The sequence below is a fragment of the Hordeum vulgare genome, chromosome 7H (genome assembly GCF_904849725.1).
Source record: "Hordeum vulgare subsp. vulgare chromosome 7H, MorexV3_pseudomolecules_assembly, whole genome shotgun sequence".
NCBI classification, from domain to species: Eukaryota; Viridiplantae; Streptophyta; class Magnoliopsida; order Poales; family Poaceae; genus Hordeum; species Hordeum vulgare.
This window is the reverse complement of record NC_058524.1, coordinates 109,837,355-109,854,026: the sequence shown is the minus strand read 5'-3', so window position 1 is coordinate 109,854,026 and position 16,672 is coordinate 109,837,355. Positions and strand designations below refer to the sequence as shown.

At 43.4% G+C, this 16,672-nt stretch overlaps 2 protein-coding genes across 6 annotated transcripts; both read right to left on the bottom strand.

Moving 5' to 3' along the window:
• Window positions 1-737: 737 nt before the first annotated feature.
• LOC123411301 (tRNA N(3)-methylcytidine methyltransferase METTL6) lies at window positions 738-6,775 on the bottom strand. Of its 5 annotated transcripts, none has more exons than XM_045104231.1 (8): window positions 6,435-6,773; window positions 4,903-5,012; window positions 2,853-3,061; window positions 2,688-2,776; window positions 2,346-2,448; window positions 2,025-2,167; window positions 1,189-1,322; window positions 738-1,074 (listed from the first exon to the last, which is right to left on the bottom strand). In XM_045104231.1, the coding sequence occupies exons 1-7, from the start codon at window positions 6,654-6,656 to the stop codon at window positions 1,218-1,220; spliced, it is 981 nt and encodes a 326-aa protein (XP_044960166.1). In that variant the 5' UTR covers window positions 6,657-6,773; the 3' UTR covers window positions 738-1,074; window positions 1,189-1,217. The 5 variants fall into 5 exon arrangements, with proteins under 5 accessions (XP_044960166.1, XP_044960167.1, XP_044960165.1 ...); XM_045104232.1 differs by having other exon boundaries at window positions 738-1,034; XM_045104230.1 differs by having other exon boundaries at window positions 738-1,322.
• Window positions 6,776-11,702: 4,927 nt separating this feature from the next.
• Window positions 11,703-16,116, bottom strand: LOC123411132 (receptor-like protein kinase). The gene is made up of 2 exons (XM_045104063.1): window positions 12,760-16,116; window positions 11,703-12,292 (listed from the first exon to the last, which is right to left on the bottom strand). Exons 1-2 carry the CDS (start codon window positions 15,707-15,709, stop codon window positions 11,898-11,900), a joined length of 3,345 nt encoding a protein of 1,114 aa, XP_044959998.1. The 5' UTR covers window positions 15,710-16,116; the 3' UTR covers window positions 11,703-11,897.
• Window positions 16,117-16,672: the final 556 nt, after the last annotated feature.

Genomic DNA, 16,672 nt, shown 5'->3' with positions numbered 1-16,672 from the left:
GTGGCCTTGTACATAAAAATGGAGGGAGTACTTATGAACCATGTCAAAATTATTTCATTGATCATGACAAATTTTAGTAGTTCATCATGGTGAGTTTAGTTTCTTAATTCCTTTTTTATAACATGTCAACATTTACTTTATACGTAGAAGAATCAATAGTTGAAATATATCATGACAACTTTAGTATAATCATGATGGCAATTTATGTGCAGTAGATATGACAACTTTTAACCAAAAAAAAGTCATCGAAACATATTGATATGAGATCTAGTTTTAAAGATCTCGTCGCGACGAATTTAATGATGAAAACGGTTTTTCAATCGGATTTTATATTTAAGATATAAAACATTTAAAAATATGAAAAGACAAAAAAATACTGTTGACATCATCACTGTCATCACTTGTGCATGTATGTAGTGACATATGACCTAATTTGTGATCATGTGACGTGTGGTCGGGTGTTGCTCCCACCATAGATGTGATGGTTATCGACGTCCTAAACATATTAAAAGAACATTTTTCTTCTAGTGTGCTTCCGATGCAGATTGAATTTGTTTTGTCATACGTACTTGCTCAATTTGCTTCGATCGTATGAGCATTATTCCAACACTGCAAACCGTCAAAAATTTCTACAAAGATCTCTTGTATCCATCCATATAGATCAACTAAACATTCCACCCTAGAAAAACATTTGCGTCCCTTGCATATTAGATGCTTCCCGGTTGTAACAACATCGCTTCAGAAAGCACTATTGGGTGCTTCAATTTTGGAATGGTAGTCACTACACGAGTGTGTTTCTAGAATCAAGATTAGTATTATTTTCGCACATATGAAACATACAACCTTTAGGAATGATGCAAAAGAATATAAGGCATGAGGCAACAACTCGTACTACATGTACAATACAATATTGATGAAGCAAGCTAGGAGTAAGCATGTACGCCTCATGCCTGCTTTGTCACTGTCGTTGAGGTCCCTTTCCTGTCTCTCCCTCGCTTTGCTCCATCCAGTGCGTCCAACCAAGCCTTGACGACCTCCAAATCAATGACCGTCAATGCCTGTGAGCCTAGAGATCTAGGGAGGAGCTATGAACTCTCGACATGCAAATCAAGGAACCATGATTGACAAGAAGTGAAACATATGTATTTAAATTCGCAAATTTACATGTTCGCGGCAGAGCATTCGTACATTAGAAGCACATCCGAGGAACCACAAAGTCATTGACTTGTGGGTTTTTTAAATTTGCCATGCACCCATACCCTTTGCATGTTCTTGCCATTCTTTCTATTCACTGATCTGACACAGCAGTATTCCAGCTCCGACTGCACGCAGATAAGCAAATACACGTGAGCGTCTTATAAGCTGTAGACACACTGCAAAAATGAAACTGAAGCAGACCACCTAAGAAAACGAAGGAAATGAAAAGAGCAAGTATCAATTAGATAAAGCAAGGCAATTTTAGAAGCTTGTTGATGAAATTTGGGATTGGAACCATATTTTCGTTAGTATACGTCTATAACTTGAAACTACAATTAAAATTAAGGCGTAAAGAATAATTTTGAATACAATTATGGTGCATTAACTGTGATCCACACAAAACATAATGTCAGGTAGCATACAGAACAATCCACAAATCATGCCTATATGGCTCCCTGACGGTTCGCTGACAGTTGCATACTGTATGAAGGAACGCAGAGGGTGTAAAGGGATAGCTCAGATGCTAAAAGCCTGGTCAGGGTGACCCTGGACCTACTGTGGTGGTATAAAGGGACAGATAGGAACTTGATATATTCCTTGTGATAATGGTTTGTTTCAATAGCCAGTCTCTAACAACAGATATTTAGAAGACAACTGAATACAACGACTCTACAAGATAAAACAAATAGATGAAATGAAATTGGCAACCAGATAAAACTGTCCTATGCATGGACATCTTGATGTGCCTGATGCAGGTGCTACTGACTCATGGTGCAGTACTGTTCAAAGTAACCTTCCACATTAGATCATTGAGATTTTAGAGTTACCTCTAGTAGTCCAGCAGCATGAAAGAGTTCTCTTACAGTGTCCAACGAGAAGAAATACGAATAGGTGCCATCAGCACGCATATATTCCCGAAATCCCACTCTTTGGTGAGGCAAGAATCGAAGCATTGTCATGTCATAAACGCCTAATATGAAAACAAGAAGAGTTGTCAGGAAGTGGTTGCTTATAAATAAATTATACTCCCTCCGATCAGGAAAAAGTGTCTTAGCTTTCAACTAAGATTAATTCAACCTTAGTTCAAAGCTGAGACACTTTTTTCCGATCGGTGGGAGTAGAAGTTAATACCATGCCTGAGATGTTACCATAATCCCTGAACAAAACAAGGCCGCCTGGTTTTAGAACAGACGCACAACGCTCTAGAGTAGCTGAAATTGTGTTGAAGGGTATGGCTGACAACGTAAATATCTGTCAACGAAAAGACGGTATTTATTAACCAGGTATAGACGTGAGCACCAATAGCGAAGGTTTGGATTTCCCATTTAATACATCCAGAATTAGAATATTTATTATAACTTCTGAAAATAGAAATCCAACCACACCATGATGTCAAATTTTAAAGTACAACTGAGCTGAATCTAATGCTGATGCAGATGCTTTGGCTGAAGGGAGGGAGAATGATAGATGGTAGAACGAAATTCACCAACCATGGTGATAAAATCTATGCCGCCAACACAACACTGATCTTCTTTCAGCGAGATTGAGTTTTTTCCCCTTACATAAAGAAGACTTGAATCTGGAAGGAGTGATGAGTTCAATATTATGCGATTTTTTGCTTTGAAATAGACAAAATATATAAACAAAGTAAGTACCTGGTGAGAGATCAACAACCTTTCCATCTGAACTTTGACAACATTTGCAGAACAACCAACCTGGAAAATGTTCTTTAGAAACATCCAGCAAAAAAGGGTGGAATCTATCCTTGGCATCAACCCCCTGTGTATTACACACAATCTCGTTTGCTTTCTCTAGAGTGTCTTCACTACAATCACAAGCATAAACAGTGATGCTTGGACTACATCTGCAGGAATCGTTCATTATGACAGTCATCATCATTAGCAATAGTCCTTGTGTGTTCACTGTAACCGTTCATCAACTACTTAACAACGACTACTCGCAACTTTACTCTATCCGTGTGTTTGGTTCTAAATGCCTTAAAGAGATACAATCAGTGCTGTAAGCGTGCAAAAAGAAAAGCAAAGGTCCGCATTGCATGCAATAAACTTAAAGGGAAGGGAATTGCCAGGGTTGGCACACTGAAGTACTAAATAATAAGAGTTCAAGCACCATGGGTCACGGGCAAACAAAGGACGGCGCAAAAATGTTATGCTTCAGGATCATATATGCACAGGCATCTTGCAGCCTCTGCTGCTTCCATCCGGACCTTAGACAGTAGTAACTATTTACTTCATCGAAAGGAGTCAATTGAAAAAACCACCACATTTGTGGCTAGGTTTGCAGGAAACTACCAACTCGTTAATCCGTTGCAGAGAACACCGAAAAATCTTTTAAGTCGTTGCAAAAAGCACTGATCGACCGTTTAGGCTCGTTTGACCTCTTCTCCGGCAGGTGGGCCTGGAAAACGCCAACTTTAGAAAGTAATTAAACTGATGGCACCTATTCGTATTACTTCTCGTTGGACACTTTTTAAAGATCTAGGGGTGTGTGTGCTAATTTTTTGCCAATTCATCTCCTTCAATCCGGTCCCACGTGTTAGAAAGTGATTGAACTGGCTAAATCACCCTATTAGTGTTTTTGCAACAAGTTCATTGCTAACGCGGTGTCAACCGATTAACGAGTTGGTGGTTTTCAGCAAACCTAGCCGCAAATGTGATAGTTTCTTGCAATTAATCCAAACGGCGCCGTCTGTCCAGCCGTTATGCCACGTCGGCGTTTTCCGGACCCACCTGTCGGAAAAGAGGTCAAATGAGCCTAAACGGCTGATTAGTGCTTTTTGCAACGACTCAAGAGATTTTCCGGTGTTTTCTGCAACGGAATAACGAGTTGGTAGTTTCCTGCAAACCTAGCCACAAATATGGTGGTTTTTTGCAATTGACTCTCATTGAAAGGCCTCTCTTGCCTAAAAAACATCTTGTGATTTTGGTGGTCATTATGTTGTTGATAAGTTTATTAATAACTGTTCACCCCTTAAGCATACCCTTTGACGGTTCTGCATGATTTTCTGAGCATTCCTCAAAATGCGTAAAAGGTTCATGGTACGCCACAACCCACAAGTCTCAATATCTGATAGCCAAACAGAGTAGCTGCTCAATTGCAGATAGGCTCTGTTCACCACCTCAATTTGACCGCCAAACAGAGCAGCTCAACCAATGTCTAGAAGGATATAGTCATTGTTCAGTGCACTGAGGTCCAAAGAATTTGGACCAAGTACTAAACATGAGCTGATTAAGTGGGCAGATATGCTAGCATCTATCCATTGCAATTTGGAAGGATAGCTCGAGCTCCATAGGCAGTGACTACCAGTATAAGCCAAGGATGGTGTATTGTATTTTTGTTTTGAGCTATACAGTAGGACAAAGCCCCACTGCAACTTTTCTTTATTTATATATGGCGTGTTGTATTGGACTGAACCACTTAAATGTTGCAATTGCATCCCCAATCCCTTTCCTTCCTCTTGAATCTATTATATTTTTCCTGGACCTTCACTTTGATCTCGCACTTCCACAAAGTCGTCCCTCACGAACTTTGCATGTACTTGAGAAGTGCTCATATTCAAAGCTATCTGCAGGCTTGCGGCTATAAGACTACTGCAATATGATACAATAAACATTCTGCATTGAGAGAACCTATTACCAACAGATTGATTTTACTGAAATAAAATCACAGATCCGAGAATATTACCGTAGAATGGGGACAACAGTGCTTCCATTCCCACACCCCACCTCTAAAACCTTTGCACATCCTTTGCTGTTAAGCAGTTCAGGAAATTCCTTCAGCAAATACCTTCTTTCCTAACAAAGTGAGATGGGATCTTAAATTGATTTGCGAGCACAAATGGTATGAACTCGACAGTTCTTCCTACTCCAACTCCTATCTAGGTACGTGTTTGATAGCAAAGTAATGCAAAATTCAAAGTATTGCAAAACCATAGTAGTTTAGGCTGTAGGTACATGATACCATAGTTTTGACATACCAAGATATTTTAGAGTATTGAGAATACCGTGATCCTGTTTGGCAAATGCTTGTATGCAACAAAGTAAATTTCCTAGCTAGTCGTTTGAAGCAGTTACACCATGCGTATTGCTAGCTAGCTAGCTAGCTAGCCCCATACACTAAAACGGCCATACACAAAGAAGAGGCAGTTGAACAGGAAGTGAAGCTTCCGGCTGTGCGGAGAGCGGTGGGAGGGGGAACAGCATGGCCACCTGGAAGCAAAGGCCAGCGGCCGGCATGAGCGGCGGGAGGAGCACCCTGGGAGGATGATAATATCCATGGCCGCCGACGAAGACAAGACTAGCTATGGCTTGGAAAGAGGAGAACGTGGAAAAAGCTATCTATTCGGCGTTTTATTCGCTTGCTCAGTTTTAAAAAAAGAGGTCAGGGGTTCTTTTTTTTAGACAGAGATAATACTGTGGTTTTGAAGATACCATAGTATTAATACTAATATTTTTAATGATTGCCAAACAGGTTAGACTAAATTAAACTGTAGTATTCCTAGAAAACTTAGAAAATACTTTGCTATCAAAGGTATAATGTATAGTACTTTACTTTTCCAAAGCTTATGGGTGAAGAAAAAGCAGAAAATGAAAAAAAACGCACAAGAAAAAAATGATCATCTAACACACAGGGTGCAAGATCATAACCGTAGTTATAAACATATCATGTTATTTTGTCAAAGCTAGACGAAGATATGTTATTTTGTCAACTCCCCTAAGTTCAGTCTGCTGTAGATAGCAACACTGTATCTCTATGGATATCGCTAGTCTTGATCCTACTAACAAGATGCTGCTGACAGGATGCACATCATAATTGCCCCTTAGTAAAAGTTTCCATTCCATAAGAATGAACAAACGAACAATCTTCTGGTATTTGTGAATTCGGTGATAATATGGTACAAAATGTCAAAACACTGCTAATCAGGAATCGTTTCATTCCAGTCGCTAATTTGACGCTTTAGTTATAGTATCTCTTCACTCATGAAAAAATTGGGAAAGGAAGTAATCTAGTCTGTCTTCACTGCTGTCTTGTCTAGCTGCACGGCTCAGCTCCCAGAAACGCAGTCGTTTCCCCGGTAAAGAAATGCAACCTTGCACTAGTCCATGAATCCATGTGATCTAGTGGGTCGCATTGCTGCCGAATTGATGATAAGTAAAATACAAATAGAAGCAAGTGTTATGCGCAAGGGGCCTAGGAGAGAAGGGGGAATCAGCAACCTTGAAGAACCTGCCGGAGGCGTGGCGGCGGTGGAAGCTTCTCCAGGCCTCCGATGATGGTGGCTGCGGCGAGGCGGTGGTCGTGGGGAAAGGGGACAGGTGGTAGGAGAAGGAAGGGTTGGCTTCCACATCCGCCCGGAGGTCCTCCCACTCGAAGTCGTGGCAATGGTACTCGGCCTCCGCCTCTTTCTTGGTGCACCCCACTTCACCACCGCCGTCCATAGCAGCCACCGTCTTTCTTCGCTGCGACCTTCGGCGAACTCGCCTCGATCGGTGGCGGCGGCGCTCGGTCGGCGATGAGGAAAGAACTGCTGGCTGCGTAGTAACGAGGAAACGGCGGCCGTCGGCCAGCGAGGCCAAGATTGGAGACCTGGATCAGATCTGGCCAGACGGGCCGTGCCAGCTGGTCCGGCACGGCCCAGGCTGAATGGGCCGTGCCTGCGCCTGGAAGCTGGGCACGCGGGCCGGCATGGTATACCCAATTTATTTATTTTATATTTTTTGAAGCACAGCCTATATATGTGTGACCTAAAAACAGTCCAATAAGCTTAAAACACAACACAGCAATCTAAAAACCATGCAACACAGCGTGCTAAACATGTCACAGGCCAACCGTTTACTAAATGTGTCGTCACAGGCCAACCCGTTTACTAAATGTGTGGTCTCATGCCAAGCACGATTACGCTTAGTAGATCTGTAGGTCCAGATCAAGGACATATCCGGTGAAACGTTCAGGGACATATGAAATGAAATGCCATGCATCTCAATTCTAGGGGGGAAATGTCATTTTGTTTAGAGGATATGCATTTTTTTTAATTAGGTTTGAGCTTCTTTGAAATATGAAGGGTAAGAAACAATCTACATAGAAATATGAATTCATTCTTACAAATCAAAAGGGATTTAAGGAAGAAAAAAAACTGTATAAGAATCATATAGTATACAATTCCAACAAAATTCTTGTAAACCAAAGGAGTATCATTTTCCCCTTTGATAGCCCTTAGATCAAGGAACTCCACACACCCATAGACCGGGAGCAACTAACAAAGGAGCGCTTGTTTGGAAGCCTCCCAATGATCACTCTGAGCAGCCGCCACTTGACGTGTTCTCAGTCACCGTCACGTGTTGCGTCTTGGGCATTTTCTTTGGATTTTTTCTGCACGCGTTTCAACTTTTTAGATGGCTTTTCTTGGCTTTTCGGTTTTTCATTGGTCTGTTTAGCTTTTGAACAAACAAATAATTCAAAAAAATACGCGAAAAATGCATTTTTTTTCCTCGAGAGGCACAATTTTGGTTCCGTGAAAGGCACATGTTTGCTTTTGAGAGGCACGACAGTGCCTCTCAGAAATGGAAAAGATGTGTTTTCTTCTTTTTCCTTCCTCAAAAGGCACGGCTTTGCTTCAACGAGAGGAACGGATTTGCTTCTACGAGAGGTACGACCATGTCTCTTGAAAACAAAAAAAACACCTATTATTATTTTTCTTCCACGAGAGGCATGTATTTTCTTCCGCGAGAGGTAGGATTGTATCTCTCGGAAACAAAAAAACACGTTTTTATTATTTTTCTTCCATCAGAGGCACGGATTTGCTTCCGCGAGTCGTGCCTCTCGGAAACGAAAAAAACAAGGTTTATTATTCTTTATTTCTTCTGCGAGAGGCACGTGTGTGCCTCTCAAAAACGAAAAAACGTGTTTTTTCTTCCATAAGAGGCACTAATTTTTTTCCACGAGAGGCATGACCGTGCCTTTTGGAAACGAAAAAAACTTGTTTTTTTCCTTTCGCGAGGGGCACGGTTTTTTTATGAAAAAAAAAGTTTGTCAAAATCTATCAACATGGGATCTAGTTTTGAAGATGTGGACGCGAGGAATCCAACAATGGAAACGGTTTAAAATTTGGACCCATGGTTTAAGAGATAAAACATTTTGAATAAACAGGTCTAGAAAAAAGGGAAAACTCATGCACTGCGTCACTTGTCACAACCCGAAAAGGTGGGAGTGACCTTTATAAACAGTGCTTCTTAATTAGTGATTTTCTCATAGATCACATGACGTGTTGGTGTAGTGACAGATCCAACCCAATGGGTAAAGGTGAACCAAATGTGTAACTATTCATATAAACTTTTAATTTAATATTTTTCTTTGTTACGATGTAAAAGTTGTTAGAAAATTCGTCATAGGGTTGCTGCAATAGCTTACGTACCGTCGAGTTCGTCACATATGGTGACAGTTTGCATTTCGTATCTCACAATTGGTGATGGTTTGGATTGCTTATCTAGTGGCATGCCCTAACTGTTCGGATGTTGTCTTTCTACTAGCAGTTTTGAATTTCAGTTTGAGTCTCATGCAAACATATTTTTTACATATGTATTGTACTGGGCCTTTAGACCGAACTGCCCATATGTGCAAGTTCCGCGAAAAATGACTAGCTTCCAACACCACCTAAATACCCCTTCCCACTTTGGATAGGATGCCCGTTGATCATTCTATTCTAGATTTACTTCTTCCAAGCTTTCCCCACTCTTTGCCAACCCCCTGTTCGACCATTCACTTTGTTTTTTGACTCATGGGTGGTAGGAGTCATCGCTGAGAATCCGACCTTATTGATATCCCTAGAGTTTGTATGGATTTTGTGGCCACCCGAAGGTTAACTACTAGTGGTTGAGCATCACCATATGATGGTGCCTCAATAATAGATGGTTCTTTATGGTGCCCGACTCTCCAACAGTGATTAGATTTCCTCCAAGGAAGTGAACATTGGATACATCTTCATCTCCGCATGACTTGGTTATCTCTATACCTGATCTTTGTCACTTGTTGTTTTTCTTTGGTCATGTGACCTTGCAAGTATCATATAGGTTGTCCTCACCGTAGCTACATCAATGTAACCTTATATTCCACCAAGCCTAACATGTAAAGAAAATGAGCTAAAATGGTGTGTAGAAGACCTATTCACTCACCCTTTACGTTTGTGTCGACCCTTTCAATTGCTATAAAGAGCCAATGACTCTTTCTAAGGGTTTCACCGCCTTAAGAGTGTAATGGACAAGAAACAGTGTGTTCTGAGAGAATTCTGGACAAGCTATGAAGATTTACTCACCCACCGACATGGATAAAATGATGCTATATTATAGCGTCAAAATAGAACAAACCATCACCAAAATAGTTATGAAGCTCTTTCACTTTCATCATCACTCCCGTAGTGGTGACGCTTCCGTCTCACAAACGATCGAGATTCCAACCGAGATCACTGGTATTCAAAATGTTCCCCCACCTACCTACAAGCAAGCTAGTTGGAATTACACACCAGCACCACCTTGTGCCCTCCCAACATTCATTATGTCAGTCCTTCACTTGTCCCAGAGGGATCACACTTTGCTCATTAGAGAATTTCTATAAAGTATCACATTTGTAGCCCGTTTGTGGTGTTATGGGAGAACATGGTGCGAGGATAATTCGGTTGATGTCGGAAGTTTGACTCCCGTGAAGTGATTCAACACAGTTAATGTTAAAAATTTGAATCCTCGTGAAATTTGAATCCTTGTCCGGGATGTCTCATACCCCTTGTCTCCTACAAAAGATGACACCTTCCTTATAGAACCTCTGTGTCCACATTGATCCATGCTTGGAGAAGCCTAGTGATGATATACCATGGCAGACGATATTGCTTCGGCAAAACTGCTTGAACGAGTTTGTGATGCTTAGTTTTGAAGCAACGCGGAGGCATGTTTACCTTGTCAGATTTGTCGCAGGAGTATGCACAACTTCCTGTCGTATCGCCTTGTTCAAGGATAGGCAGGTTTGCGACAAGGGACATTGTGACTGGGAAGGTTACGCAACGGCACTCATGGTCATGGACCGACAAGGAGAAGGCCGCTGAGATGAACTATAGTGTGAATGGAGTTTCATCCTCTTCCATAGATCTTGGTCAGCTTGTTTTTGGTTGATGAACTCCCCTCATTTATGTTGTAATCTTTAGTGGTTGATTTTTTTATGCTGCTCATCTCTAGACGTTCAGGAGAAATGTAGCAACAAGAACCAACATGTTACCAAACAAAGTCGTTAGACATCACTGCCAGTCTAAGCACCTTTTTGTGTGACATTGTGAAACACATGGTCTTGGTGGAGCTGCAACCATCAATCATTGAGCTTCATAGACGTATGATGTTGATGGGCTCCTTGTGTCGCCTCCCCTCGAACGACGCCACCCCCCTCCCCCCAAACCCTAGCCGACGGCCTCCCTCAATCCTTCCCGTGCAGCCGCTGCCACCGGCTAAGGCTACGGTGGCAGCGGGCCCGGCACTATAGGCTCCTGGGTGGGTGGACGCAGCAGGATCTCTAGTGAGGCGAAGGGGTCGCTTCATGCGGGGAGGCTGGGGGTGAAAGTTAGGGGGGGGGGCTCTTGTGCGGTGACAATCGAAGCACCATGGGTGGCGGAGTGGCTTACCTGACGATGTGTGGTAGCGGTGGCGGCGCTTCATTCAACGAGGGTGATTTCTCTCTATGCAAATGGGTGGCAACAGTGGCAGCGGATCTCGAGTCCTTCCCAGATTTGTCGCGGTGTGGCCTTGTCCGGTCAGTGGCACGAGGAGGGACCAGTGAGGGGTGGCTGGAAGCTCCCTGTCGGCATGTTGATGGCGTCTTTCGTCTTCACGGCGAGGCTCCGTTCGATTCCAGTCAGCAGCGAGATCGAGGGGCGCAACTTCTGGTAAAAATCGCGCCGCCTACGGTCATGGCCAACGAGGGCGGCGTTTGTGACGTTGTTCTCGAGGCACCGTTGTTGCAGGTCGCGGCACCACGCTCGGGATGCTCCGGGGGAAGCCCTAGATATGGGTCTTCCCGGATCAAACGATGACGGCATATTCGATGTTGTTCGGCCTCCTAGGGGCATTGTTTTGGAGCAAGTGTTGACTCGAAGGGCCCTATGGTGGAGTGGGGTTTCATCTTCCGTGTGGACGACGATGGAACTCAGTGGCGTGGCCCATTGGAGCCTCGACGTCCAATGTGGTTCGATGGACTCTGTTCAGGAGGACGACGCTATCTGGCGTCGACGGCATGCCTGACAAGGTCGATGCGTCGGTTCCTGTTCTGAAGATGGATCGGTAGAAGAAGGTCGCCGCCGCCTCTGAGAGTGCGTCAGACTGGTGTGTGCCCCAGACCCGGCATTGGGGCTTGGTTGACGCCTCGAGCTTTAGATGTTAAGCTTTGGTGTAGTCCGTAGTTGAACCTTTAAAAAGACAAATATTTAGGAACGGAGGGAGTACTTCATGCGTAGAGATTCTAAAAAGAGGTTCAACTGGATTGTAAAATTCCTGCATTTTTCCTTTAAACGAGGGATCAACCTCTATTTTCCCTTTGAACATAAAAATGAATGGACAGTGTTATCAAAAGAAATCCTCCTATTCCTATAATTTTCATCTACTTTTTCTACGAACCAAACAAGCCCTTACTACAACTGCTGAAGCAAAATATCAAGTTGACAGGTGTTGACAGGAACTGCTGGAACCAGATATCCCCTGCTTGGGTAGCGATACAACATCACGCCTAGCATGCGTCAGCTCTTTCACAACGTCCATCATGGAAGGCCTGTGTCTTGCGTCCTCCGCGGTGCATCTAAGGGCTATCGACAGCACACTGCATACTTCCTCCAGTTCAGCAGTGCCACATACCTCACGCACTAGAGCAGGGTCGCACACGGATTCGATTACGTTGCCCTCATTCAGGGTGGAGGACACCCAACTGACTAGGTCCAGATCTTCAGGCAATGAGGGGTCCAGGGCCATCTTTCTGGTAATCAGTTCAAGTAATACCACTCCGTAGCTGTACACGTCGAACTCTATGGTACTCCTGGTTGAAAATGCCATCTCTGCCAGAAACCATACGGCCCATTAGATATACATGTGGGTAATACAATGCCACTTAGTTCCCAGTTCAAAAGTATGAGCAGAAAGAAGCTGTGGCTGTATATGCTCAATATTTTTTCAATGTGCATGTATTTACAGGCGTATTAAGCCCATTATCAGTGTATTTACAGATTTATCAAGCCTTTGTTTCATCCCATTCTTGTACTACATGTTTTACTATTTGTCAAACGATCAAGCAACTATTATGCGTGACTGCATTGAATACCCCTTTTTTTCTTGAATAAGCTAAATTTTAACAAGGAATGGATAAAATTTCTGTAAAAAATATTAAGGTTCTAATGTCATTATTTTTAACAAACACATACATGAAATCAGTCGCAGCAAGCTCGGAACAGAAGAATACAATAAAAATATGAAATAATTATTGACCAAGCCAAGAAAGCATGCACCATATTTTTAACATTCATACCTGGGGCCATATATCCAACAGTGCCAACAATTCCAGTAGTCTGTGAATCAGCAGGAGACTGGTTGATAAGTTTCGCAATGCCGAAGTCTGAAATATGTGGCACCATGTCCTTATCCAACAGTATATTTTTGGGTTTAATGTCACGGTGAATAATGGCTGGGTGGCAGTCGTTGTGGAGATAAGCTAAACCATGTGCTGTACCAAGAGCTATGTCATAACGTATCCTCCACTCTAGATTTGGAGCTGCCTCGGTCCCATGGAGAACATCATAAAGGCTACCATTGTCCATAAATTCATAGAGGATCAACCCATACTCACGCTTGAACAAAACATCCTTTAGTTTTACTAAGTTCCTGTGCCTAATTTGACCAAGTGTATTCATCTCCCTTATCATGCTTCCATGCAAAATCTTGTGTGCATGACCCACAAGCTTCTTCACGGCATATACTTCTCCTGAATTCAGTGTTGCCTTGTATACAGTTCCTTGGCCACCTGTGCCGATGATGTACTTGTCATCAAAGTTTTCAGTTGATTCCAAAACCTCATTTAATTTAGAAGATGACTCCCCAAAAAATGGATTTAACTCTCCCTCAGGTTTAGTCTTGGAACCTCTGTACTTCAGAAAGATACAGAGTATCAGAAATGCACCAACAAAAACCGAACCAAGACATATCATAGCTATCTTGACTCGGCCATGTACTCCTCTTTTCCTCAATGAACTACAAGGTTCCAAAACATTAGCTCCCTTGCAAGAAGAATCACCATCATGGCAAGACACACAGAGACCTGAATTTCCACTGAATGGACTCGGTGTGGAATTTATAAACTGTATAAGATTCTCTGGCACTGGCCCGCTGAATCTGTTATTGGAAAGATTCAAGGTATACAATGCACGTAGACTTCCTAACGGAGCAAGATCCCCACTGAGATTATTACCAGACAAATCTAAGCTTGCAAGATCCACCAAGTAACGTAATTCAGATGGAATGCTGCCCTCCAGCCCGTTGCTGCTAAGGTTTAGTGCAGTACTCAATCTTTTCAAAGCTCCTAATGATGAAGGGAGATTACCCCCAAGAACATTGCCACCAAGTTGCAGCTCGACTAGCCCATGTAACTGCAAGATGCAATCTGGAATGCCTCCACTTAATCTATTCCCCTGTAGCCGCAGATTTAACATAAACTCCAGCTTGCATACTGTTGTGAGCGCAGAACCATTCAAAAAGTTGAAACTCAAATCAAACAAGTGCAACTTCGAGCAACTGGAAATCTGTGCAGGAATTGCCCCCTCTAGGCTGTTGTGGGAGAGGTCAAGACTTTCCAGCTTCACCAATTGTCCAAGTTCGTGCGGTATTGGTCCACCAAGCTTGTTTTTAGACCAGTTTATCGTTGTAATGTTAGCACATCTGCCCAAACTTGCAGGAATATGGCCACTTAAGGAATTGTCACTCAAATCTATGTACCGCAGATTTGCACAGTCTCGGAATTGCGGAACTTGCCCATTGAGACGGTTGTTATGGAGACGAACTCGTTCCAAACTTGGGCAGTTAGCAACAGTGGACGGGATGGTACCATTAAGAAAATTATGCCCCAAGTTCCAAACTTTCAATCTTTTACCCAAACAAATGTTCGGCGGGATTCCACCAACAAATCCGTTATTTGTGAAGTCAATCTCTACTAAAGGGCTATTACCCCCAAATCCTGGTGGTATGACTCCAGTGAACAGATTATCCATAAGTTTGACGAACTGTAGGTGCTTCAACTCGGCTGACATTGGAGGTAGTACCCCAGATAGGCTGTTGTTGTACAGAAGGACGTATTCGAGGCCTTGGATACCCCAAATATCCCGAGGGAACTCCCCTGTGAGGCGATTCTCAAACAGAAATAGCCGCCGCAACTTGCTCAGATTGGACAGCTGTTTCGGAACAGTGCCCTCAAGCTGGTTTGTGCCCAGCTGCAGCCACACCAGCGACCAGCAGCTACCGATCTCAGGAGGGATTACCCCAGACAAAGAATTCTGAGTAAGTATAAGGAATGATAGCTTTTTCAATAAACCCAGTGAAGTCGGTATCTGGCCAGAGAGACGGTTGTGGAGAAATGCAAGCGTGGTTAAGCTGCTACAATTTCCCAGCCACCCAGGGATTTCCCCGCTGATCTGATTTGAAGATAGCACTAACACTTCAAGTTTGCATCTCCTGAATCTGAAAGAGATGTCACCTGTAAAACTGTTGTTGCTGGCATCGAAGAGCACGAGCCCTTTGAGGTTGCTCAATGATCTTGGAAGACTCCCATTCAGTTTATTATCATATAGATATAGAATCTCCAACTTTGTGCAGTTGCCAATCGAATCCGGCAGAGCTCCAGACAACATGTTCCCATCCAACGTAAAGTATTTAAGACTCTTCATCTCACCAACCGATGAAGGGATAGAACCACTGAGTTCATTGTCTTGGAGATACACCCGCTCCAGAAACCGGTTCTTGAACAGGCCCTCGGGTATCTCTCCACTGAGGGAGTTGCTGTACAAACCGAGCTGCGATAGCTTCTTCAGATTCACGAGGGATGCCGGGATCCCACCGGAAAGGCTGTTACCTGACAGATCCAGCAGATCAAGCAGAACACAGTTGCCCAATTCATGAGGGATCGGACCGGAGATGTTGTTGCTTGACAAATCGAGTTGCCGCAGGTACTTCAGACGCCCTACCTCAGGACCAATGGAACCAGAAACTTCGGAGTATGATAGGTTGAGGTGAACTACAATGTTCATCTCGCACTGAACTCCCTTCCACCCACAGGGAGTCGTATCAGAAGAACTCCAGTTCGAGCTTATGATGTCGGGTAGTATGAGCCTCCTGGAGAGAGCCAGAAGGGCATGGCCATCTGAACTCAAACCGCAACAGAGCGAGACCAGGTTGAAGAAGACAAGTAAACGATGCCATGAAATCAGCCCCATTTGTTCCTGAAAAAGAGCATAAACATTGGATAGATCAGCAAAAAAGTGCGTTCACATCTTCGTACACCTGGAGCTAAATTGCAGACAAGATCACATGAATCGCAGTTGCATGATATGCTTGTGGAGCGACTGATTCGGTGGCCCAAAGTCCAAATCAATGGTAACTTGGTGTCAAACTAAGGAAGCAGAAGCCATGGGCGAGCAGTTACTTCCCGCGCGGCCGCGGCAGCCTCTGGAGGATGAAGTCGACCTTCACCGGATCACCGGCGAGCTCGTGGACAGCGTAGTCACCTGGCTCCCAATCTCGGCGTCTCCCTTCTGAACCAGCTTTCTTCGCTCCCGGCCACGGAATCCCCATCATAGCCAGCAACCTCCGTCGCTGGCCGACTCGCCAACGAGCCCGCGCCACCGCCGCTTTGGCGTGGCACCCGTCTCTGGCAACTGGCAAGGCGACCGTCGCCGTTCTGAATCGGCCCGTCCTAGCTCTGGAAGGTAGTGGGCTGGACTACATGAATTGGCCTGCTCATTCTCTCAAAGAGTCCTAACCACTATTTTGTGTTATTTTGTTTTCTCATTTATTTTGCTTTTATATTTTATTTAGGTTAAATTGCTCACTTTAGTTTGTCATGGAAAGAGGTATTCCCTCCATTCGGGTGCCTCATTTGTTTAAGTTTATTTTTTATTAATTCAATCAGTGAATATTAGCTATATGTCACAAAATATATAATGTGTGATAAGCATTTAAAAGAAAATTTCAATGGTATAGTTTAATTTCCATTGAAAATTTCCTTCTATTAAAACACATGTGACCCTTATGAAGTCGGATTGGGGGGGTAGTAGTATCGAATGGTAACAAAAATAACTAGACATGGTGCTTCCTGGTCTTATAGGCCATGCAGAAACATGTGAATAAGAGGCATCTCATACAATGGAGACAAGCCTTTTATCGAGATCATTTATTAG